General features: G+C 43.7%; 1 protein-coding gene across 1 annotated transcript in view; it reads right to left on the bottom strand.

Annotated features, from left to right (window-relative positions):
- The window catches only part of STMN3 (stathmin 3), a 47,916-nt gene extending 21,166 nt beyond the window's left edge, over positions 1-26,750 (bottom strand). The window contains exons 1-2 of the mRNA XM_060771892.2: positions 26,384-26,750; positions 1,018-1,113 (exon numbers count right to left, since the gene is read on the bottom strand). Coding sequence (XP_060627875.1) covers positions 1,018-1,113; positions 26,384-26,402 — 115 coding nt within the window. The 5' untranslated portion in view covers positions 26,403-26,750. The remainder of the gene's footprint in view (positions 1-1,017; positions 1,114-26,383) is intronic.
- Positions 26,751-27,061: the final 311 nt, after the last annotated feature.

Below are 27,061 nucleotides of genomic sequence, written 5' to 3'. Positions count from 1 at the left end.
AGCATAATTTAGAATCAAGTGTAGTTCATGTCCATGTTTCATGGAAGCCTTGTGTGGGGATGATGGTGTGCTCCCTGAATTGCTACCAGAGAATTCCCATGGTTTGGAGCCTGAGAATAGCTCGGCACCTGGCCCAGCTGCAGAAATTAATGAGCAAATAGATAGACAGGATGTTATTAGTCAGAATAGAAAAGCAGACCAGTCTCTTAGGTGTTTTGCCATGCCTAAAGAAAGAATGATAAAAGATTCAAGGCTAAAACGCTTGGGACATAGCATAATTAGGAGATAAAAGTCCCAAGTACAGGATCTGTAGTCAGATGAAGCATCGTTTGGAATCAAGTCAATACTTAATTCCTGTTCCTTGGAAGCCTTGCTTTGGAAAGATTCATGTCTTAAGTGCCTTTGTTTCATGTTTCTAGTTCTTGGATTTTACTATCATGTGTTAAGTGCCTTGGATTCGTGTTTCCAGTCTTTGAATTTTATCATAGAAGTTTTTGCTTTTGTTTTTCATGAACTTTGATGGACTTATTTCTTGGACTATTTGTTCCAGCTTATCTTCCTACCTAACTGGATTTACCTATTCTTTAAAAGTGTTTTTTTTACTACTGCTGCTTTTTTTAATAGCTTCAATAAACAGATTGCATTTCTACTCAGCTGTGTGATGTTTGAAGTCAGAGAGCCTTCCTGGTCTGGAGTGCAACAGATTAGTGGACTGAAAATTGCTGGAAGAGAGGAGGGAAAGGGACCTTCTCAGCTATGGCATCCTGTATGATGAATGCACTTCCTTGGAGATCCATTTGTCATTCTGGCACCAACTTGGAATATGTCTTTTTAAACAACACTTTGACTTTAATTTATTTTTTCCAAAATGTACACATGCAGTTTTGGGACAACCTGCACACATGGGGACAGACACAAATGCTGTGGAAGGGGATGACAAGACTTCATCAGTCTGGCATGCAACCAAGTGACACTGGATGAAGCTGGATGCCTTCCTCTCATGTGTGTGCGACTTACCTCCATACTGGTAGATGGTATTGGGGTGTGGCTGAGTGTGGAAACAGGAACAGATCAATGAAATAAGAGACAGCTCCTTCATTTTCTCTTTGTAGGCTGGAAAGAGAGAGAAAAAACACTTTCATGAGCAAAAAGATCTAGCAGAAGCAATCATTTTCAGATAGAGAAAGGCGAAATGATGCTGTTTTCAGGGCGGGGGTGATGTTGAGTGGGCCTTGGAGGACTGCCCCACAAAACCAAAAGCATTGGCATTTTGACTTTTCTAAAATCATGAAACAAAGTTGTAATAGAGTTTTAATACTCAGGTGGTGTAATACCGGCTAAATAGTATAATTTCTCCAACACCACTAGATAAATTATACTGTTTAGCCAATATTGAACCACCTGACATCTTCCGGGAAGTAGCAACCAGCAATGAAAGCACCATGGCAGGGACATGTCCAGCCCATCCTCTGTTCAGATATCTGCCAGCATGCCAATGCCTTAAACCAAGAAATAGTTTTCTAAAATCTACAGAGACACTCTTAGGAACACCTCAGCAAGCGAGAGTCCAAACATGGCAGGCAAAAACCCAGAACCTCAAGCCATCAGAGACTCCCTCCTTGACACATGGAAGACTGGGCTACTTGGAAGGGGCTGAACAGACTATACTCTGACACCACAAGATGCAGAGCCAACCTTAAGAAATGGGGCCACAAAGTGGAGTCCACGACATGGGAGTGTGGAGAAGAGCAAACCACTGACCACCTGCTGCAGACCATCTACTACAATGCGATCTGAGCCCTGCCACATGCACAATGGAGGACCTTCTTACAGTGACACCAGAGGCACTCCAAGTGGCTAGCTACTGGTCAAAGGACATTTAGTATCATGCTAAGTTTTTAAACGTTGTTTGTGTTTTTAAATGCATTAGAACCGTACCCTCGGTTAGTTTCAAGCATGATAAATAAATAAAGTGAAAATTATTGAATATTTATCGATTGACTTAAGGCAACTGGCATAAGAACTGGTTCCAAGCCAGTTTTATACAGCTGGTTTCAATGGACTATATCAGGGGTGTCAAATTCATTTTCATGGACAGCCACATCAGCCTTATGGTTGCCTTCAAAGACCATTGAATCCATGAACAGAGAATCCATTGATACAGAGGGCCAACTATTCTTTTACATAGTGGTTGGTGCTCTTTAGTTCTTACCCAGTTTGTGTCCCTGGATGTTACTGAATGACAACTCTTACCACTTTTGCCATGTGGACTGTGGATAATGGGAATTGCAACTCAACAGCATTGGTGGCTCTGGTGTTGGGGAAAGGCTAAAGGACATTTTAAAGTCAGGCATCGTATCCACAAGCCTTATATGTAAACCCAAACCCCGCTCTCCTGACCAAACAAACTGCAGTCTTCCAGATGTTATGCATCACAACTCCCATCATCAGCTTTAGTCATGAGGGATACAGGAGTTGTAGTCTGGAAGGCCACACAAAAGGACATAGCGGGTTGGATTTGGCCCACAGCCCTTGAGTTTGACATATATGGACTAGATCCAATTGTTAGACCCAACTATCATAGAATTTTAAAGTTGGAAAATACCACAAGGGCCATCCAGTCCCACTGAAAAAATGCAAATTTGATATATCAATCTTTAGGTGAAGTCCACTGATCCAACTGGCTTGTTTTATTTGGGATCAAAAATTGGGATTTGGACTCATATCTCTCTAGTAAACATTTGTAAGGTGGCATCATAATTGGGAAATCTTCTATTTGGCTACCAAATTCCAAAATAGTGCCAATGCTATCCTGGAAAGAGACAACATCAGTTGCCTAATCCCTTCTGGTTGGGGTTTGCAAAACAGTGTGGGGTGATCTGTCCATCTCTTAAATCATGCGTGAAACACCCTGTGGTCCAGAAAAAGAAGATCAGATATATTTCACTTCATTCTGTGACCAAGTCAAATTACTTTTCTTTCCATGAAATGGGAAAATTATTCTTGCAGTGTGTGTATGGCAGGGAGATTGGCCAGATTTCAAACACAAGGCAGTTTGCAAATACAAAAAAACCCCAAAAAACCCAATTTTGGCAACAAAACCCAATAATCCACGTGCAATTTATGGATGTCATTGTCATAAGGTATGAACAAATATCTTCTGAATGCAATGGTTGAAGAGAGAGTGTGTCTTCACTGATCAGACAATCAAGATAACACTGGGATGTCATTCCTTGTCAGTGAGCTTCTAAAGCTGGCAGTGAAACAAGGCCCCGCTTGGATGCACCTCATTGTAATTGCTTTGCTCCTTTTATGTTGCTGCTAAAATATTCATTGATAAGCTCCTTACTGACAAGATACTTGGTTAGGCAGCCCAGTACATATGACAAAATCTCTAATATTTTTCTGAAATATTGGGCAGAATTGCTTAACACAAGACAAGGAAGGAAACCTCTCTGAGAAGGGATTGCAAAACATCAGCAGCATAAGAAATCCATAGTTTGCTTTTAAAGTTTGATTCATCTCTGTTTTAAAATCGGACAGGACACTGTCCTTTTTAAAAGAATGCTTTTATTAGCACACACTTTCCTGTATAAATAAAATAACCATAAAGGGAAAGTTATGCACACAAATATTTGCTTATTGTATTGTATACATATGTTTTGGTATGCAGCTTTCCCTTTACTCTATGTTTCTTGAGGCTGTGGGAGGGGCTGCAGACCACATGATCAGATCTGGGATTTCTGAGATCTCAGAATCCATTTTAGAACACAGAGATGCCTTAGAGCAGGGGTCCTCAAACTTTTTAAACAGAGGGCCAGGTCACAGTCCCTCAAACTGTTGGTGGGCCAGATTATAAATGAATTCTATGCATACTGCACATATCTTATTTGTTGTGCAAAAAACACTTAAAAAACAACAGTAAAGTAAGGTAAAGGTTCCCCCCTGACATTAAGTCCAGTCATGTTCGACTCTGGGGTGTGGTACTCATCTCCGTTACTAAGCCAAAGAACCGGCGTTGTCCATCGACACCTCCAAGGTCATGTGGCTGGCATGACTGCTTGGAGCGCCCTTATCTTCCCACTGGAGCAGTACCTATTGATCTATGTACATTTCCATGTTTTCAAAGTGCTAGGTTGGCAGAAGCTGGGGCTGACAGCAGAAGCTCACACCACTCCCTGGATTCTAACATGTGACCTTTTGGTCAACAATCTCAGCAGCTCAGTGCTTTAACCCACTGTGCCACCGGGAGCTCCGGCTTCATAATTAAAATGAAGAACTATTTTAGCAAATATAAACTTATTAGTATTTCAATGGGAAGTGTGGGCCTGCTTTTGGCTGATGAGATAGGATTGTTGTTGCTGTTGTGTGCTTTCAAGTCGTTTCAGACTTAGGTTGACCCTGAGCGAGGGCCGGGCAAATGACCTTGGAGGGCCGTATCCGGCCCCTGGGCCTTAGTTTGAGGACCACTGATTTAGACTTTGGACTGTTAAGAGCAAACTCATGTTGCTGTTGATTATAAGAAAGAAGCCCTGTTTTATCTGCACAAAGATACCACTTTAAATCCTCTCCGTAACTGCATTGACAAGTTATGTATCTGTATGCTGAATATATGAAGGTTGTGAGTAAACCAGACATGTTACTTTTAATGAAGTAAAAGTAACATGTTTCTTGAGAGCATAATATTGAGAGCATAATATTGTTTCTTGAGAGCATAATATGGAAACAAGATATTTTATGGGAGAGTAGATGTTTTTGGAAAAGAACACTTCTGAAGAACTGCTATATTTTATGCATTGGCATAAACTCTTTTCCTAACAGATCACAGACAACTAGGTTATCAGTCTAACAACTGAAAGCCAAATTGCCTTGTATAAGTACATGTGGACATATACCACCAAAGAGAAGATTTTACTCAAATGAGTATTTGGCACTTCTTTTCAAATGATTGTGAATGCCATTTTTCTCCAAAAGGTTATGGAGATTCTGGTCTTCCAAAAGGATATGATCTCTAAAAGGTAGTGCCTTTCAAAATAAAAACCTCTCTGCCCTGGAGTGTGGTGGACTATTAAAACGGCCAGACAGTAAGTGCTGCTTTAATTAAATGGTTTGGTTAACCTCTGCCAGAATAATGGCAGAGCCCTGGCATTGTGACATTTAGCTGGTGTTGTACCACCTGCCAGGAAGAAGCAGCCAGCAGTGAAAAGACCATGGCAGTGACATCTCAAATCCATCCTTTGTTCAGATATCAGCCAGCATGCCAATGACTTAAATCAAGAAACAGCTTCCTAAGATCTACAGAGATACTTTCAGGACTCTGGACAGATACTTTGGACTCTCAGCAAGCGAGAGTCCAAAAGTGGCAGGTAAAAACCCAGAACCACAATCAGTGGCAGATTCCAGATGAGAGACTCCCTTCTAGGCACATAGAAGAGTAGGTGACTTGAAGGCACTGAACAGACTGCACACTGGCACCATGAGATGCAGAGCCAATCGTAAGAAATGGGGCCTCAAAGTAGAGTCCACGACACGCGAGCGCGAGGAAGAGCAAACCACAGACCACCTATTACAATGCAACCTGAGTTCTGCCACATGCACAATGGAGGACCTTCCCACGGTGACACCAGTGGCACTCCAAGTGGACAGTTTCAGGTCAAAGAACATTTAGCATAATGCCAAGTTTTTAGCTCTGTTTGTGCGTTTTTTATACATTATAACTGTCTTCTCAATTTGCTTCTGATGCAATAAATAAATAAATAAGCCTCACAGTGTCACCAGGCTTTGCTTGTCGGAAATTTTCTATATATATATATATATATATATATATATATATATATATATATATACACACACATATATTCAATCTATGGATGGTTGAATTTATGGGCATGGAATTGGTAGATATGGAGGTTTGACTGTATTGAGTTCTAGCAGTTGCAACTTGAAGGCAAACTTGTTTCCTGCGGCTCCGGAGACTGGGACATAATGGATTCATGGATTCAAATGGTAGGGGGGAAAAAAGATTCCACCGAAACATTAGCAAGAACTTGCTAATGTTTCGGTGGAATCTTTTTTCCCCCCTACCATTTGAACTTCCTGATGGACACAGCTGTTCAGCTGTGGAATATGCTGCCTGAAAATACGGTAAACCGAGGCTGGATTCCAACTTTATGATTCTAATTATGATCCTGTTTAAGGAGCTCCACTGGCTGCCGCTCATTTTCCGGTCCCAATTCAAGGTGCAGGTTCTTACCTACAAAGCCCTGAATGGTTTGGGACCCGCCTACCTGTGTGACCGCATCTCTGTATACGAACCCACACGTTCTCTTCGGTCATCTGGAGAGGCCCTGCTCGTGCTCCCACCTCCCTCGCAGGTGCAATTGGTGGGGACGAGGGAGAGGGCCTTCTTGGTGGTGGCCCCTCGCCTCTGGAATTCGCTCCCTAAGGACATCAGACATGCTCCAACGTTGGCAGTCTTTAGGAGGAGCCTGAAAACATGGTTGTTCCAGTGTGCCTTCCCAGAATAAGGAAAATTCTTAGCAATATGTCCTCAAATGCACTTTAATATTGACTTAGGGTTGTCTGCGCGCCCTCAACTTTCTCTGAAAACCCTATTTTAATTTGCCTAACCTTGTTCATGCCCAGCACGTTTTGATTTTAAATTTGAATTATTTCATTTGGCCCGGCCATAGGTTTTTAAATGCTGTATGTTGTGATATGTTATTGTTATTGCTTATTGTGTATTTCTGTTTTGAGTTTATTTTAACTGTTTTGTATTGATTATTGTTATTGCTTTTGTTTATTGATGTGCTGTGGGCTTGGCCTCATGTAAGCCGCACCGAGTCCCTTGGGGAGATGGTAGCGGGGTACAAATTAAGTATTATTATTATTATAAATGCAATCATTTTTATTGTATCTTGCCAAGCATCTCCCAGAAACTTCATGCAGATGAATGGCAGGACATCCTTCCCTCTTGTCACCCGGCCTGCTCCCAGTTTGGCCTATTGTGCACCCATCCACCCACCCACAGAGAAGAAGACCCCCCCCCCTTTCCCCATCTCTCAATTAAGATAAAAGTGAGCAGGCCCAGGCAGGCCAGCAGCTGTCATCCGGCTAATGAGGGGAGGAGGCGGGTGGGTGCCCTCCTGGCACTTGGGGCTGTAAATGCCCCTCCTTGGCGCCAGCAATCACAAGCAATTAGCCAATTCCAGACAATGGGCTTCCTTGAAAGAGGCGGAGCGGTTCTCCCGGCTTCAGATGCACCGGAAAATCAAGAGGAAGCCACAGGGGAAGGAATCTTTATTTTTTTGCCCAGGCTCATCTTGCAATTAAATGAAGTTTGAGCTGAATCTCCCAGCAGGAGCCACAGAACTGGTAAGAAGGAAAGAGGTTAGGTTCTTGTGGGGTTTTTCGGGCTATAGGGCCATGTTCTAGAGGCATTTCTCCTGACATTTCGCCTGCATCTATGGCAAGCATCCTCACTACCTCTGAGGATGCTTGCCATAGATGCAGGCGAAACGTCAGGAGAAATGCCTCTAGAACATGGCCCTATAGCCCGAAAAAACCCACAAGAACCTTGTGATTCCAGCCATGAAAGCCTTCGATAATACATAGGAAAGAGGTTTTCTGCATTTGGAGTTGCTGCCCCACAACGGCCACATCTTCCTCATAGTTGAGCTCTCTTCCTTTCCTTCCTTCCTTCTCCTAAAAGGCAGGACTGTTCGCTGCATGGATTTCCTCATTGGATGATTCTGCAAATTCATTGCATGTACAAAAAATGGGGAGGAAAAAAAGATCTTCCAACCAAAGAAGGCTGCATTTTGAAGAGGCAGAAAAGGATAAATAGTCTAGTCCAGTTAGACTGATTGGTACCCTTTGCAAAGAAGAAAGAAAGGAGAAATACTACTTGCATGTTTTAAAGACAGGTTTATTGTATGTGTAGGTAAGGTAAGGTTTAACCCCCAGTGGCGCAGTGGGTTAAACCGCTGAGCTGCTGAACTTGCTAACCGAAAGGTCGCCCGGTTCGAATCTGGGGAGGGGGTGAGCACCCACTGTTAGCCCCAGCTTCTGCCAACCTAGCAGTTTGAAAAGATGCAAATGTGAGTAGATCAATAGGTACTGCTCCGGTGGGAAGGTAACGACACGCCATGCAGTCATGTTGGCCACATGACTTTGGAGGTGTCTACGGACAACGCCAGCTCTTCAGCTTAGAAATGGAGATGAGCACCAGCCCCAAGTATTCCCTGTAGTAACCTACGGATGTGAGAGCTGGACCTTAGGGAAGGCTGAGCGAAGAAAGATAGATGCTTTTGAACTGTGGTGTTGGAGGAAAGTTCTGAGATTGCCTTGGACTGCGAGAAGATCCAACCAGTCCATCCTCCAGGAAATAAAGTCCAACTGCTCATTGGAGGGAAGGATACTAGAGACAAATCTGAAGTACTTTGGCCACATCATGAGGAGACAGCAAAGCCTAGAGAAGACAATTATGCTGGGGAAAGTGGAAGGCAAAAGGAAGAGGGGCCGACCAAGGGCAAGATGGATGGATGGCATCCTTGAAGTGACTGGACTGACCTTGAAGGAGATGGGGGTGGTGACGGCCGACAGGGAGCTCTGGCGTGGGCTGGTCCATGAGGTCACGAAGAGTCGGACTGAACGAATGAACAACAACAACAACCAGCCCCGAGAGTCAGGCACGACTGGACTTACGGTCGGGGAAAACCTTTACCTACCTTTACCTTTAGGTAAGGTATATCTCTGTTTTTATGTAGTTGGATAGATTGATAGATAGAGGTATACACACTCAAACACACACAAGCATGAGGACTGTTATCTCTGGAGCTTTGGAGTACCTAAGGATGGATCTCCACCATAGAATCAATACAGTTTGACACCACTTTATAAGTGACATGACTGAATGTCATGGGATTGAGGAAATTGTAGTTTTACAAGGTCTTTAGCCTTCTCTGTCAAAGAGTGCCAGTGCCTCATCAAGTTGCAACTCCAAGGATTCCACAGCATTGAACCATGGCAGTTGCGCAGAGTGTGTTTTAGCCAAGTCCCATGCAAAAGACACACAGGCAAGAGGGGGGGGGGGGGAAAGGAACACAAAAACTTTACTCTTCTCAGGAGAGGCATAAACTTGCAGTGTTGCATACAAAATCAAACAGTGCAATAAACTTACATAGTCCTTGTAAGTAACACAGAATAAGGCTTCTTCATCTTCATTCAAATGAGAGAGCAAAACATAAACCTTGAGTAAATAGCTATTCCACCAGCAAAGAGCATCACTGTTAGAGCATAGCGTATTGCTTCTCCAAACTGTATTCTAAAATCCATACAGTTATACCCCACAGGGTGTGGCCCAAACATGCTAGGTGACCTACATTACTAGCTGCACATAATAATTAACATCATACGTTTTTTCTTTAAGACACACTTGCTCCAGCTACAACTTACTGCAACAAAAGTGGTGTCAAACTACATCAGGAAAGGAGATTCCACCTGAACATTAGGAAGAACTTCCTAACTGTGAGAGCTGTTCAGCAGTGGAACTCTCTACCCCAAAGTGTGGTGGAGGCTCCTTCTATGGAGACTTTTAAACAGAGGCTGGATGGCCATCTGTTGGGATTTTCCTGCTTCTTGGCAGAATGGGGTTGGACTGGATGGCCCACAAGGTCTCTTCCAATTCTGTGATTCTATGATTGTAATTCTACAGTGGAGATACACCTCAAGAAAAGTTGCAGGCAGTTGATGAGGGAGCTGTCCTTTCAGCACTATTTGGGCTGCCAGATACCTTGCAGCATAGGGACAAAGTTCATATTTCATGAACTGGTTCAGCAGTGTCACACCTACTTAGGAAAACCCACATATATATATTTGTTTGTTTGTTTGTTGTGCAGCCATATGCACTACCAAAAGAGACTTACAATGCAGCAGGCTGCCCTAAAACCCAGTTCCTACAAACAAAGAGTCGCAGGGCAAGGTATCCCTACCTGATAAGACTGCAGTGCTGCACCTGGCAAATCCTATTAAAGTTTGTGTGACTAACTTCAAAGTAAAAAGGTTTAGAGGGGCAATGATCTCCAAATCACTACACAGGAATGGAATATGATTCAAACCATACCTAAGTAGTTTCTTGCCATTATCCATAATGGCCTCCGGCTGAGATTTACTGCTTGCAATCTGGCCTCCTGCGAGCTTCCACCTCTCTATTAGTTTCTATTAGCGGCTGCCTTTACAAACCTCCTAGCCTGAGATTACTATAAAAATGCTTCTACTTTTCCATGTTAGCCATTCAAAGGCCAAGCATTTCAACTTCCAGTTTGGCTTCTTGGCTTTCCATTTTTTGCCCATTAGTGGATGGAGCCTGGCTAGCCACTAGAAAGTTGGTAGGGCTGCTGACTCTTTAAAAGCCTCTTGGTTTTCTGTAATGTTCTGTTCTACATTACACTTATTTTTAACCATTAAGATTATTATTACTCCCGAGGAGCCCCCGGTGCTGCACTGGGTTAATCCCTTGTGCCGGCAGGACTGAAGACCGACAGGTCGCAGGTTCAAATCCGGAGAGAGCGCGGATGAGCTCCCTCTATCAGCTCCAGCTCCTCATGCGGGGACATGAGAGAAGCCTCCCACAAGGATGTTAAAACATCACAACATCCTGGCGTCCCCTAGGCAACATCCTTCCTGACGGCATCCATCCTTCCTGATGGATGCTAGCAGCTGTCTGACAATGGGATAGACCATTTTGGAAGGTGGTGAACTTTCCTTCATTGGAGGTGCATAGATTGAACTACTGTAATGCGCTCTATGTGGGGCTGCCCTCGAAAATGGCTCGGAAATTCCAACTGGTCCAACGATCGGCGGCCAGGTTGCTAACTCACCTACAAAGCCCTGAATGGTTTGGCTCCCGCCTACCTGCGTGACCACATCTCCATATATGAACCCACACATTCCCTTCAATCATCTGGAGAGGCCCTGCTCACGATCTCACCTGCGTCGCAAGCGCGTTTGGTGGGGACAAGGGACAGGGCCTTCTCTGTGGTGGCCCCCCGACTCTGGAACTCTCTCCCCAAGGACATCAGACAAGCCCCAACGTTGGCAGTCTTTAGGAAGAGCCTGAAGATCTGGCTGTTCCAGTGTGCCTTTCCAGAATAGGAACTCCTGGCATCATGTCCCAAATGCACTTTGTTAGAGATTTAGGATTGTCTGCACATTGCACCTACCTCCAAAAAACCTCTACATATCACCTGTCAAGTCCAGCACTTTTTAAATTTTGTCCATTACACTTGGCCCGGCCTTTAGCTTTTAAATGCGTCATGGTGTCATTATTTTTAGTGTTTTATTGTTTTGCTTGATGTTTTATTATTTGCTATGAGTTTTACTGTTGTATTTGTATGTTGTTTGTTGGTGGCGTTGGCCATTGTAAGCCACATCGAGTCCTTCGGGAGATTTTGCGGGGTATAAATAAAGATAATAATAATAATAATAATAATAATAATAATAGTCATCTCTCAAAGGGGTTTAGACTTAGGATAGATTCCAATTCTGATTCTAATGAGAACTCGGGTTGTTCATGGCTAGAGAATCAATTTCTGAGCTGGCATTTGAGCCTAATTTGCAACTACCTTTGTTCCTGGTTTTCATTTGGAAATGGAATCATTCCAGTACTGAGAATAGCAATGACATTTACCCTAGGAAAGATATATAAACACAGCTATCATAGAAGGCAAGTGGAGAATTTGGTGCAATAGCTCATACAGCCCTGTCTTCTTTAGGATTTGCAGGTACTACAAGGTCAGCTAAGATTCAGTATTCCTTTGCGGTTGTAAGTGAAAGCTAAGAAGAAGGCCCACTTCAGGGTCACTTATAGATTTATGGATCGGAAAGTCAATAATGCACATTGGGAGATGGGAGGATTGGGACTGAAGAGGAAGAATGTGAACATATGAATAGTAACCTTATGGAGGGTGCAGGGAATACATTGCTTTTAGAGCCTTTGTGTGGTCAGTGCATGGTGGAGGAGCGATGCTGAACGTATGGCAGGAGATGCTTTAATTGCTAAGAGAAACAAAGATGTAGCAAAATAAATTCCAAGAAGAACTAGTCAATACTCCACTTTCCACTGAGACTGAATGACACAGCAAAGGGATCCTGGAAGCTGCTTTCACCTTGTCATCGATTCTCTCCGTAAATTGCAAAATGTTGTTGCAAATGTGGTAAATCAGTTACAAGGGTGGTGCAATGGGTTAAACCCTTGTACCAGTAGGATTTAAGACCGACAGGTCGCAGATTCGAATCTGGGGAGAGCATGGATGAGCTCCCTCTGTCAGCTCCAGCTCCCCATGCAGGGGCATGAGAGAAGCCTCCCACAAGGATGGTAAAACATCAAAACATCCAGGCATCCCCTGGACAACGTCCTTGCAGATGGCCAATTCTCTCACACCAGAAGCAACTTGCAGTTTCTTAAGTCACTCCTGACATGAAAAAAAAGTTACAAGGGACTCACTCATTCAAAATAGTAAGGATGTCAACATACACAGATGGAGAAGATCCATTATCTGGTATAGCAGGGTTCTAAAATCCACTCATTTTAATTTAACTCGGTCCAAGTTATATTAAAATCATAGGCCAACTTCAGCCCTCCAGGTGTTTTGGACTTCAACTCCCACAATTCCTAAAAGCCTACTGGCTGAAGTCCAAAACACCTGGAGGGCCCAAGTTTGCTCATGCCTAAGCAAAAGCATGATCATCGGCCTGTCCAGAAATAGTTCAGCAAGTTGGTAATCCAGATAAACAAGGCCAACATGAAGTGAAACAGAGTCATACATCATAGCCAGTCCAAGTTCAGGCAGACATGAATACCAAAGAACACTGCTAGACATCAAAAAGGTGGGTTGAAAGCAGCAGAGAGTGGCTGGGAGGTTTGTAACAGCCATGTTCAGATACCAGGTGGCTACTTAAGTCACCGTTTCCTACTTAATAACCATAGGGAGCAGCATAGTTTCTCCTTTTCCTTGCTTCATGAATGATGGCAATGAATCTTCAAGTTCTGCAGCCTCCTACTGTGGAATAGATCTCAAAGTCTGGCTTCTTGGACTCAGAGATATCAAAGATATCAGGACCTGGATTTCTATGCATCAATAGGAGCATAGTGTCTAGATCGAGGGAAGTAATGCTATCCCTCTATTCTGCCTTGCTAGACCACACCTGAAATATTGTGTCCAATTCTGGGCACCACAATTGAAGAGTGATATTGACAAAGGAGGGCAACTAAAATGATCAAGGGTCTGGAGAACAAGCCCTATGAAGAGCGGCTTAAGGAGCTGGGCATGTTTAGCCTGAAGAAGAGAAGGCTGAGAGGAGATATGATAGCCATGTATAAATATGTGAGAGGAAGTCCCAGGGAGGAGGGAGCAAGCTTGTTTTCTGCTTCCTTGGAGACTAGGATGCGGAACAATGGCTTCAAACTTCAAGAAAGGACATTCCATCTGAACATGAGGAAGAACTTCCTGACTGTGAGAGCCGTTCAGCAGTGGAACTCTCTGCCCCGGAGTGTGGTGGATGCTCCTTCTTTGGAAGCTTTTAAACAGAGGCTGGATGACCATCTCTCGGGGGTGATTTGAATACAATATTCCTGCTTCTTGGCAGGGGGTTGGACTGGATGGCCCATGAGGTCTCTTCCAACTCTTTGATTCTATGATTCTATGATTCTAGAAGGCCAATTGTGGAATATTATTTTTAAAAACCCCTCTGCTGTCAACTTAAGACAAGATTGACCATAATAACATAGAATTTGTTTTAATGTTATGGTATAATTCCAGTAACTGGGATCGTAACTGTTACAGTTAGCATTAAATCGGAAAATGGAGATACAAAGTGACATCGTTGTCATTCCCCAAAGGGGTTTTTGCGTGTGCAAAGATGCTGAATTAACGTGAAATTTTATCATTATAGGGAGAGGGGGAGAAAGTATATGTAGTATGTTTAAAAAAACCATGCTCATGCTCAACACAGATAGGAGTGGTGCATCTTCAAAGCCCTTCTCTCCTCACAATAGAAATAATAGCAGTGGGCAATGAATGGCACATGTCAAGGAGCACCAAATATCAGCAAGAGGGGAAAATGCACCCCTCGGTGATCGAATCAAAGGCCGGCCCAGGCCTCTCTGCAGAAGAATAATGTATGGATGCATTATCATATAATAATTGCGGCGCATTGCTGAGCATATCTTTGCCTGTCAAGGAGCTTTCAAAAAGTCCCAGGGGATTGACTGTGGATTGACGTGGAAAGACATATGCGCTCAAGAAAGATCCATGCATACAAATGAGCATTTTGAGTGCTATCACCCATCGTCCACCAGGCAGAGCCATAAGAGGGAGCTGAAAATATGGAAGAGTAGGAAGCTCTCATGAGAAGGAAGAGAAACGTCTCAGCTACGAGGGTTGAATGAAAAGTAATGCCTCCACCTTCATAACTCCTCAATAGATGGCACTACACATATGCGCCCCCTTGATGGACTGTCACCTTGTCGTGGTGAGGGGGCTTGCGTGTTCCGATGAACCTGTGGGCACAACAACTGGAGTCCTGCACTCCCAGGAGTGGCCGCGGGGGAGGTCCCAGACCAAGCACAGTCCGAAGACCCAAAGACCTCAACGGCGGAGCAGGCGGAGGATAGCATGGCACATGTTACAACGGCTGTGAAGGCGGAAGAAGGCTACAACAGACTGAGAAGCCATGGTCATTGTGTTAAACTACATCACCAGTGGAACCTCACTCTGTGAAGACTGTGTGTTGATCAGTTGTGCACTGACCTCCACACATTAAAAAACCCACGCACAGGCGTCTTCCAAAGCCCACAGGGAAACCCATGATGGAAGACCATCTTACTCGTCCAACGAGGGATCGCCTAAGTAAGTAAGTAAGTAAGTAACATATGCGGCAGGTACTAGTTTGTTCAGTAGACTCTCCTCTACAGTTCCATTTCAGTGAGAAGCCTTAGCATTGAACGGTTGTGTTGTTAAAGTGCGAAGTATGGAACCCTGCGCAGTCGGTCAGTGTGACTTAAGCAATGTGCAGTCATTGAATTCTTGACAGCAGAAGGTGTCACCCCAAAGGAGATCCACCAGAGCAGTGGTTCTCAACCTTCCTAATGCCGGAGACCCCTAAGTACAGGTCCTCATGTTGTGGTGACCCCCAACCATAATGTTATTTTCGTTGCTACTTCATAACTGTAATTTTGCTACTGTTATGATTCGTAATCTAAATATCTGATATGCAGGATGTATTTTCAGTCACTGGACCAAATTTGGCAAAAATACTCAATAGGCCCAAATTTGAATACTGGTGAGACTGGGGGTGATTGATTTTGTCATTTGGTAGTGCTGGAGTTGCTGGGATTTATAGTTCACCTAAAATCAAAGAGCCTTCTGAACTCCACCAATGATGGAATTGAATCAAACTTGGCACACAGAATTCCCATGACCAAGAGAAAATACTGGGAAGGTCTGGTGGACATTGACCTTGAGTTTTTTGGAGTTGTAGTTCACATAGAATCATAGAATCAAAGAGTTGGAAGAGATCTCATGGGCCATCCAGTCCAACCCCCTGCCAAGAAGCAGGAATATTGCATTCAAATCACCCCTGACAGATGGCCATCCAGCCTCTGTTTAAAAGCTTCCAAAGAAGGAGCCTCCACCACACTCCGGGGCAGAGAGTTCCACTGCTGAATGGCTCTCACAGTTAGGAAGTTCTTCCTCATGTTCCTCATGTTCCTTTCCTCCTTTCTTGTAGTTTGAAGCCATTGTTCCTTGTCCTAATCTCCAGGGAAGCAGTAAACAAGCTTGCTCCCTCCTCCCTGTGGCTTCCTCTCACATATTTATACATGGCTATCATATCTCCTCTCATTCTTCTCTTCTTCAGGTTGAACATGCCCAGCTCCTTAAGCCACTCCTCATAAGGCTTGTTCTCCAGACCCTTGATCATTTTAGTCGCCCTCCTCTGGACACATTCCAGAGAATGCAAGTTGTTTATGGTGATTGTGTTGATGTGAGTACTGTGGAACTCACTCTCTGGGGAAATTAGGGTATCTACATCCCTCCTCACCTTTAGGAAAAAGTTAAAAACCTGAATCTTTGGGTAATTATCTTTGGACCAGGTCTTTGGGTAATTAAGTGGACAATGACAATAACAATATTGACAATGGCTTGGAAATGGATTATGGATAAGTTTGATGGAGCGTTCAACTAGTTTTCGGCTAATAATGGCCACTAAGTGGTAATTCTTAGTAGTTTTTAAATTGTATTGTTAATGTTTTTAACTATTTATAATTGATTGCTTGTTTTATTATGTATTTTATTATGCAATTATTGTGGCATCGAATTGCTGCTGATGGGAAGCTGCTCTGAGTCCCCCCCCCCCCCCAGCGGGTTGAGAAGGGCAGGGTTCAAGTGTTCGAAATAAATAAATAAATATTGTGTGTTGTTGGGCAAGTAAGTTTAAAGATGTTGAGGCAACACCTTCTGCTGTCAAGAATTCAATGACTGCATATTACTTAAATCCAGGTCCATAGCCAGGATTTTGTTTCGGGGGGGGGGGGGGTCCTGAGTGAAAGAGGGTCTACCCTAGCAAATCTTTTGTATCGTTACCCCAATACCCCCATGCATATGGGATATATTGAGCATGGTGATCAGATCATGATATGAATAAACTTAACAGTTTAAATAATGTACCAGTAAGGCCTTCTCGCGGACCACCATGAGAATTTCGGGGGGGGGGGGGGTTGAAGTCCCCCAAGCCCCCCCCCCCCGGCTACATGCCTGCTTAAGTCGCATTGACCGACCGTATGTGCAGGGTTCCATACTTTGCACTTTAACAACACAACCGTTCAATTCTAAGGCTTCTCACCAAAATAGTACTGTAGAGGAGAGTCTACTGAACAAGCCAGTACCCTCTGCATACCGGTACTGCCATCTGTTGAGGAGTTACGAAGATGGAGGCATTACATTTCATTCAACCCTCGTATTTCAGCAAAGGGGTTCCAATCGAGCATCCGTCATAGAGAATTCTGGAATACTCCAAAAGATAAAATCATCTACTTGGGTGACTAAGATAGAGACACTCACTTTCTGATGGTTCAATGTACATAAACTTTGTTTCATGCACAAATGCATTAGCAATATTCCGATTCACCACATTTAGTAAATTCCACTGAGTGCTACACTTAAAATCCGGGAAGCCACTCTTCTCATCACATTAGTTTGGCTTCAAGTGTAGATTAGAGTATTCTTGGCGTATTTTAAGCATGGCGTATTTTAAGTCCTTCCTTTCCTTCCGTGACATGCCTGTGCCTTGTGTTGCATGGGAAAGCCAGGAGAGAAGGATCATTATTATTATTATTATGCCATGTCTCCATGCTGTGCAGTCCTGGGAGACATAGTTTCCCAAAGTTCATATCCTTATCTTGGTGCATTTACACAATGGAATGAATGCTCTTGGACCCTGCTTTAAATACCATAGCTCCCTACTATGTGGTCCTGGGAATTACAGTTTTCCAGGGTCCATATCCTTCTCTCGGTGCATTCATGCTGTGCAGTCCTGGGAGTCATAGTTTCCCAAAGTCCATAACCTTATCTTGGTGCATTTACACTATGTAATGAATGCTCTTGGACCCTGCTTTAAATACCATAGCGCCTTACTATGTGGGCCTAGGCATTACAGTTTTCCGAGGTCCATATCCTTCTCTTGGTGCAGTATTGAATGAAAGCTTTTAAACAGAGGCTGGATGGCCATCTGTCGGGGATGCTTTGAATGCAATTTTCCTGCTTCTCGGCAGGGGGTTGGACTGGACGGCCCATCAGTTCTCTTCCAACTCTATGAGTCCATGAATGAATGCCCTTGCCTGTCATAGTTTTCCAAGCTCCATACCCTTCTCTTGGTGCATTTACAGTATGGAATGAATGTTCTTGCCCCTCACTTTAAATGGCATGGCTTTGTGTGATGGAGTCCTCCTGGGAGTTATAGTTTCCCAAGGTCCATATCATTCCCTTGGTGCATTTATACTATGGAATGAATGCTCTTGGACCCCACTTTAAATACCTTAGCTCCATATTATGCGGTCTTGGGAGCTATAGTTTTCCAAGGTCCATACCCTTCTCTTGGTACATTTACAGTATGGAATGAATGTTCTTGCCCCTCACTTTAAATGCCATGGCTCCATGTGATGGAGTCCTCCTGGGAGTTATAGTTTCCCAAGGTCCATACCATTCCCTTGGTGCATTTATACTATGGAATTAATGCTCTTGGATCCCACTTGAAATACCTTAGCTCCATATTATGTGCTCCTGCGAGTTACAGTTTGCCAAGGTCCATATCATTCTTTTGATGCAGTCATACTATGGAATGAATGCTCTTGGACCCCACTTTAAATACCATAGCTCCTTACTATGCAGTCCTGGGAGCTATAGTTTTCCGAAGTCCATACCATTCTCTTTTTGTATTTACAGTATGGAATGAATGTTCTTGCCCCTCACTTTAAATGCCATGGCTCTGTGTGATGGAGTCCTCCTGGGAGTTATAGTTTTCCAAGGTTCATATCATTCCCTTGGTGCATTTATACTATGATATGAATGCTCTTGGAACCAACTTTAAATAACTTAGCTCCATATTACATGCTCCTGGGAGTTATAGTTTGCCAAGGTTCATATCATTCCCTTGGTGCATTTATACTATGGAATGAATGCTCTTGGATCCCAATTTAAATAACTTAGCTCCATATTACATGCTCCTGGGAGTTATAGTTTGCCAAGGTCCATCTGCTATTCTGTGCCACATACTTCCCTGCCTAATGTGATGAAGTGGACTGTATAAAATTACCACCAACCTATGTGTATATAGCGCAGGCATGGGCAAACTTGGGCCCTCCAGGTGTTTTGGACTCCAACTCCCACAATTCCTAACAGCCTACCGGCTGTTAGGAATTGTGGGAGTTGGAGTCCAAAACACCTGGAGGGCCCAAGTTTGCCCATGTCTGATATAGAGTGAATATGAAGCATAATTAACCTTGTGTTTAGGCTATGCATATGTAAACACAGGTATTTTAAAATCTAAAAAATATCCAAAATTCCAAACTCTTCTGGTCGCACCCATTTCAGATAAGGGCTCATAATAATCAACCTGCAAACAGCAGTTTCCAAGTAAGCTCAGGTTTAAAGCTCTCTTCACATCCACTTGCAAGACAGCAAAATGCAAACGGTGATACAAAACCAGTTTGGGATAGGGATGTCAGTCAAAAAGAGGTGTGTCTTTTCAAAAGAAACTCTTGAATACAATTGTCCTTTGAGATAACAGATGACCAAATGGCAGCTTGTTATGAAGTGGAAGTTGAATGCTTGCCAATCAGCTCTAATGATATTTCAAGCAGGGAAAAGAAGCTTCTCACACCTGCTCCGCACTAATTGACAAACTACAATTCTATGTATTGTCGAAGGCTTTCATGGCCAGAATCACTGGGTTGTTGTAGGTTTTTTTGGGCTATAGGGCCATGTTCTAGAGGCATTTCTCCTGACGTTTCGCCTGCATCTATGGCAAGCATCCTCAGAGGTACTGAGGTCTGTTGGAACTAGGAAAAAGGGTCCTTTGTCCAGGGTGGGACAAAGGACTCTTGTCTGTTGGAGCTAGGTGTGAATGTTTCAACCGACCACCTTGATTAGCATTTGATTGCCTGGCAGTGCCTGGAGCAATCTTTTTTGAGAGGTGATTACATGTCCTTGTTTGTTTCCTCTCTGTTGTTGTGCTGTTCTAATTTTAGAGTTTTTTAATACTGGTAGCCAGATTTTGTTCATTTGTACAATTCTGCTCGCCATTTAGTAGGATGCGACTGATGACCAGCTTCCTAACATATGATGGTGAATGGGTATTTAGTGAATTATTGTCTTTAGTCAACCATAAAGTTGTGTTGAATGAAGAAAGCCAATGAGATTTTGGCCTGCATCAATAGGAGTCTAGTGTCTAGATCCAGGGAAGTCATGCTACGCCTCTATTCTTCCTTAGTCAGACCACATCTGGAATCACACTGTGTCCAATTCAGAGCACTTCAATTCAAGAGAGATGTTGACTCTAAGCTGGAATGTGTCCAGAGAAAGGTGACTAAAATGATCAAAGGTCTGGAGAAAAAGCCCTATGAGGAGTGGCTTGAAGATATGGGTATGTTCACACCAGTGTTTCTCAACCTGTGGGTTCCCAGGTGTTTTGGCCTATATCCCAGCTAGTTTTCAGCTGTTAGGATTTCCTGGAGTTAAAGGCCAAAACATCTGGGGATCCATAGGTTGAGAACCACCAGTTTAGACTGAAGAAGGCTGAGAGGAGATATGTTGGTCATGTATAAGTATGTGAGGGGAAGTCATAGGGAGGAGGGAACTGGCTTGTCTTCTGCTGCCCTGGAGACTAGGATGCAGATCAATGGCTTCAACCTACAGAAAAGGAGATTCCACCTGAACATGAGGAAGAACTTCCTAACGGTGAGAGCTGTTCAGCAGTGGAACTCTCTGCCCTGGACTGTGGTGGCGGTTCTTTCTTTGGAGGCTTTTCAACAGAGTCTGGATGGCCGGGTGCTTCTTGGCAGAGTATGGACTGGATGGCCCACCAGGTCTCTTCCAACTCTGTGATTCTATTATTCTAAGAAGCTAGAACTTGTGTGTGTGTGTGTGTGTGTGTGTGTGTGTGTGTAGGGAGATAGGCAGTCCCTTGCACTCCACACCTAATTTGAATAGAGGAATTGGAGACCAGAAATGTGTTTGTGTTGTCCTTCTACACTACAGAGAGTCAATTAGTTTTTCTATTGTAGGGTCTCTAGGAAGACAAGGCCTCTTGTCGTCTTGAACTGTCTGTCTGTTTAGCTACAGAGATGTCCTACAGATCTAATGGATATCTTCCGAATTTTAGAAAGTAAGAACTGAAGGCATAGCTCATTGTTAGAACACCTACTTAAGCATGTGTTTGCTATCCAACACATATTTTTTGTTTAAAATTGATTTTTAGATCCTTTCCAATCAGGTCTCAGAGTGAATTTTTGACATTAGAACTTCCTTGGTTGATGGACCTAGGATGATATTGCTAGGAAAGAGGAAGGAAACCTTCTTTTTTCCAGATTCTTCTAGATCAGTGGTTTCCAACCTGTGGATCCCCAGGTGTTTTGGCCTACAACTCCCAGAAATCCCAGCCAGTTTACCAGCTGTTAGGACTTCTGGGAGTTGAAGGCCAAAACATCTGGGGACCCACAGATTGAGAACCACTGCTCTAGGTCTTTTGGTGGCTTCTCATACCATATCTCATGGTGTTCTTCTGGAGATCTTAAAGCTCTTGTGGGCTCATAGAGCAGTGTTTCTCAACCTGGGGGTTGGGAACCTTGGGGGGGGAGGTCACGAGAGGGTGTCAGAGGGGTCACCAAAGACTATCAAAAACACATCTTTCTGATGGTCTTGGCCTGTGAAGCAGGTGGGACTGTGAGCAGGGCCTCCCAGATGATCTTAAATTCTGAGATGGTTCATAGAGGGAGATCTGTTCGGACAGGTAAGCTGAGCCAGAATTGTTTAGGGTTTTATAGGTTAAAGCCAGCACTTTGAATTGTGCTCGGTAGCAGACTGGCAGCCAGTGGAGCTGACGTAACAGGGGAGTTGTGTGCTCCTTGTATGCTGCTCCTGTGAGCAGTCTGACTTTCGCCCGTTGGACCAATTGGAGCTTCCAAACAGTCTTTAAAGGCAATCCCATGTAGAGTGTGTTGCAGTAACATATACGGGATGTAACCAGAGCGTAGACTACCATGGCCAAGTCCGACTTCCCAAGATACGGGCGCAGCTGGCGCACAAGTTTTAATTGTGCGAATGTTCCTTTGGCCACCACCAAAACCTGGGGTTCCAAGCTCAGCGATGAGTCCAGGAGAACTCCAAAGCTGTGAACCTGCGCCTTCAGAGGGAGTGTAACCCCATCCAACACAGGCTGTAACCCTATATCCTGTATGGAATGTATATCAGAGACAAATTTGTCAGGGAGCTTGGTTTACCAGGAAATACCAAAGATTAGGAGCAAGAAGAATGAAAGAAGGATTGGAAGCCACCAGGAGTAGGATTCTGAAACAAGCAGCATGGAAACAAGAATGCAGAAATGACCATTACCACCATAGAATCCCTGTGGTTTCTCAAGCCAACCATGTCTTGAAGTATTTATTGGAATTGTGAGCCAATCAGAGAGACGATCAGAGCGAACCAATCAGAACAAGAGCATACAAGTGACTTGGATTCAGCTGAGAATTCCATGCAGCAGAGACAGGTCTCTGGCTGTGAGAAACAGAAGGCTTCATTAAGAAACCCATAAGGGTCCATCTGTACCTTTACCACAGCCAACGTGGGCAGCAGTTCCTCAGAGCTAACAAGAAGCATACCATTGTTACTTTTTTCTTCTCAAATGGATAGATCCTATGGCTTATTTATGGATCTGTAAAATCTATGAAAATGCAAAACATTCATGTGGGTGTGTGAAAACAAAACTAGCATGATGGAGGATTGGGCTATGAGCCTGAAGACCAAGATTCAAATACCAGTTGTGCTATAAGACTCACTGGGTGACCTTGGGCAAGCCACACTCTCTCAGAGGAAGGCAATGGCAAGCCTCTTCTGAACAAATCTTGCCAAGAAAACCACATGATAGGGTCACCATAAACCAGAAAATACTTGAAGGCACACAACAACACACATGGATGCAGAGACCAAAAGGATTCATTATTTTGGAGGTCAATGAAGTTGACTGCGTCTTATCCGGAAAGGCAAATAACTGACTGGGGTGACAGAGGTGTCCAATGTCTGGGGTGAATGTTTTCATGCCTCTTCTTATCAATAATTAATAGAAAATGTTAATGGGTTTTTGGAGAATGAATGAGTGGGTGGGCAACACCTCCATTTTCCACACACTTCCTTCAGATCCCCCTACAAGTCATGCCCAACAAGATACTATAAGATCACAAGTGGGCACAGAAGCTTTTCCTTTCTTGCCAAAGACAAATAAAATTGATTCTAGAGGCAAATGCAAAGACAGGAAAGGATATGTCTGCAGTCCCCATCTTCTACAGCAATATTGACAGCAGTATGAACTGTTAGAACTAAATGCTGGCTTTTGATAAATCCAAATAGGGAGCAAGAAATCTGGAATGACCATTAGCTGATTGATGAGACTACGGCCTCTCCTAATTTCTCAGCACAAGCACTTATTATTTTTGCTTATCTGTTTTCTTTGAATACATTGACAAGAAAGACATGTTTGATTTTGAAGAGGGAGCCAAACCTAGCTGCTCTTTCCTCCTCCTTCTCAAGTTACTTTTCCCATCACAGAAGTCCATTCTGCACCCAAAACTGGCTCTAGGTAACAGGAAAACATCAGCTCTAGGTTAAGGGACACCTAGAACAAGGCATCAGCTTTCAGCTTTTGAAGCCATGACAGAGTCCTTGTACAGCTGAGATCATTTATTGGGGAACAAAAATATGCAAAAATAGATTTGCATGGGCACTCCTCTTGTGTTTCTCAACAAGCTGCTGGTTGCATCTACAGTGAAGATGACTCAGAGCTGTTTGACCATATGTACAACACATCATGGAGGCCTAAATACCCCAAATCCCATCTGATCTTGGAAGCTAAGCAGAACCAGTCATGGTTAGTACTTGGATGCTAAAGGCTATATTTCAAAGGAAGGAACCAGCCAAACCAATTGTGAGTATTTATTGCTTAAGCAAACCATATGGAATTCATGTGGTAGCTGGCCATAACTCCACAGGCTATGTGAAGGCACATACACACAAAAGGTATGACCTTCGTCTTTCCCCACAAATGCTGCAGGCTAGAAATTCCAGAACATGGGAAAAGGTGCCTTTTTGGATCATCATCCCCAGGTGATGCTGGGAGTGGCAGTCCAAAAGGAAGAACATTCCTCAATCCCAGAAGAATTTCCAAGGAATATCAGATGCTCTGGGATATTCCTTGGAAATTCCTTCCCTTAGAAAACCCTATGACATTCATGGGGTCACCATAAGTCATGAGACCGATCAAAGGCATGCATACACAATGTGTCCTATGGGTAGGTGGGTCACAAGCATGGAGGTGTGCATCAACCAAAGCCCTAATGGGCTTCCAATACATCACACATATTCATCATCTTCAGGAGAATCTTCCAGGGTTTGTTCCTCACCTGGGCATGGAAGGACCCTGCACATTCTCCCTAGTTTTTGGTGTAGCTTTGAGCCCCCGCCTTGGGAGGATGCTCAAGAAGATGTGGCCTAGTTGCACAGAAAGACTGTCTGGATCTACAGCCAAGATCTCTCCTGGGCAGACTGACTCCCTTTGGGCACCACTGCAGCTGAGCTTGCACTGAGCATGTGCTGTTGCGTTCCCTGCTTGCTACAGGGAAACAATACAGGGAAACAAGAAGAAAAGGCACAGAAAACCTTCCCTTGTTTCAAATCTAGGAACATTTTAACTATTTTTTAAATTAGACCTTCAGAAATCATCTGACACAAGCATACGTTTACACATTAGCATCCTTCTTATAGCTGCTTTCCTTCCTTAGATATCATGCTTTTTAGAAGGAAGGCTGGAGAGATGGGAGTGGGAGAGAATGGGATTTTTCTTATGTGAGGATTAAAATCCCCCTTCTCAACTCAAAGGCTTGCCTGCCTGCAATGAATGGGGAGAGGGAGCCGCCTTGTGCAAACCCTCGCAGAGGTTCCACCCTGTTCTTTGTCTTCCTCCGTCTCCCTTCTAATTTCTGTCATATTGCTGTTAACCTGGAATATCTGTCATTCGAAACTGGTCTTACGCCAAACCTAATCCAATTGGGAAGCAAAGAGGATCAGAAAAAGCCCTCCAAGGCAAACGACTCAGCTTTAAAGGCCCTGTCCGATTACCAGTAAATTGAAATTTATTGTGGTGGTGGGTGAGTGGATGGATGGGTGGATGGGGAGGGGGCAGGAAGGAAGGAAGCAAATGGGAGAAAGTACCATATTGTTTCCAAGCACCAGATGGGGATGGCACCTGGCACCCAGATGTGTCCCTTCCTTTCACATTTCACAGCAGGGTCCCCCAGCCTTTGCTTTCACTGCTGGGGAGCCTGGCCAAGGCTTGCACCAATATTTACCTAATTTAGACCAATCCTGCAATAAAGTAATAGACAGAGAATGGGACCACACACCCGCAGGAAAAACCATTTCCAGCCTTGATCTTGCTTTCCCTGCTTCTGCCTCATCTTCAAGTACACGCAGGGCAAAAATATTCTCTTATAAGGTTTGTGACACATCTCTAAGCTTTTACAGAGCTGGCTTTGGACCTTCAATCCCTCCAACCGTACTTCTATTATATAAAAATGCAGAAACAGAGAAGGAAAATCAAACAGCACAGGGATGGGCAAGACCAGGGAAACCAGCAAGAAAAACGTCTAGCTAACGTGTGCATTTGTGCATGCTTATATCTATATTTCTCTCCCTTATGCTGCCTTTCTCCAGTCCAAAATAACATCTCTTCCTTTTAATTTGACAAAGGTCCTGATATTGGAAATGATATGTCTATTTCCAGCCACATTTCATCCATTTGATCAGTTCGAAAGATCAAGGTGGTTAGAGATGCAGCAAGATATATTATTTTTAGGAATTACGAAATAGGAGAAAGCATGCACAAATGGCAAGCAAAGCTACCCCAACACACCCCCAGCCGGGCCTTTTAACCAGGGTGGGCAACAGGGTGCCGTTATGCAGTGGTGTCATTGCTCCTGCAGGAAAAAAAAATTGTCTATCAGCATTGGGTTTTCATTCAGCGCCATGGGCGGACCACTCCCTCTAAAGCAGTTCCTGGCTGCACAACCGGCACTGGCTCTGTGTTAACCCAGATTTCTAATGTTAATCATAACAATAACAATAATAATCCTTCTCTTTTTGTTCTTTTCTGTGCTTTTTTATATCTTTATCCACCTTCTTAACAAAACAACACAGTTACAAATACATGAACCAAACAGTGTGGGAGTGGGAGGCACAGAATTACAGAATCTATGCTTCTATGCTTCCATCTCCCATGACCATTTAAGTGAATGTAATTTTAACCATACAGGAAAAAAATAAGATTTTTTACACCAGTATCTCAAAATAATATGTAAGCACTCAATTCTGAAAGCAAGAGAAAACAACAATCCCCGCCCAGCTACCTGAGGATATAGCTTTGCAAGCAAGCCCCACCTTGGATGCGAAAGGAAAAAGCTAAGAAATGGTGTTGACATGGACCACTGCAAATATATTCATCCTCAATAAGGGAGTTGCATATAAAGAAAAAAGGAATAAATATTTGGGTTTTGTTTATTTACCTGAGACGGTGCTGGCCATGGTGGTGAGATGGGTAGCGGAAAGGATGCTGCAAAGAAAGATGCGGAGAGGCAGAAGGCTGGCTTTTTTTTTGCTGCCGAAGTGCTGCAATGCTGTGGAAGAGAGGAAGGTCTGACTCAGCTCTTAGGGGCTGTGGCTATCCAAGAAGGGAGGAGAAAAGAGAGAGAGAGCGAGACAGAGAGAGGGAAAGAGAGAGAGAGAGAGGTCTTGACAGAGAGAAGGGGTTCCCAGATCACAGGCTCTATCAATCGATTGCTTCTCGGAGGGTGGCTCTTGATATCCAAATCCTCCCCAGTGTCAAGAGTCTAAGGAGGAGAGATGCAAAGGCTGTTGTTAGCAAAGGAGGGATGCAAGCAGACACGCCCAAGCCTGAGATGTATTTGTTCTCCCTTTCCTTTATCTAGCACCAGTTTACTGCTCTTTCAGTCTATTCCTTTGCCAAGTCTTTCATTTGATATAAAACCGGGCATCGGTGAGAGAAATTTATTTATTTTCAAAGCAAAAGCTTCTGGAACCAAAGCTCACCCACAATAAAGGCCATGTCTAAAAATCAGGTTAACCTGTCAAGAAAACACAGCTGCTGCTGGATTATTCTTGCCATTCCATTGTTTTATCAAAGTCTCAACCCAGTAAAGCTGTAATACTTGAAAACCCTCTCA

Source organism: Anolis sagrei, chromosome 4 (genome assembly GCF_037176765.1).
Source record: "Anolis sagrei isolate rAnoSag1 chromosome 4, rAnoSag1.mat, whole genome shotgun sequence".
Taxonomy (NCBI): Eukaryota; Metazoa; Chordata; class Lepidosauria; order Squamata; family Dactyloidae; genus Anolis; species Anolis sagrei.
Note: the sequence above shows the minus strand (reverse complement) of the source record. Positions and strands in the feature narration are given on the sequence as shown.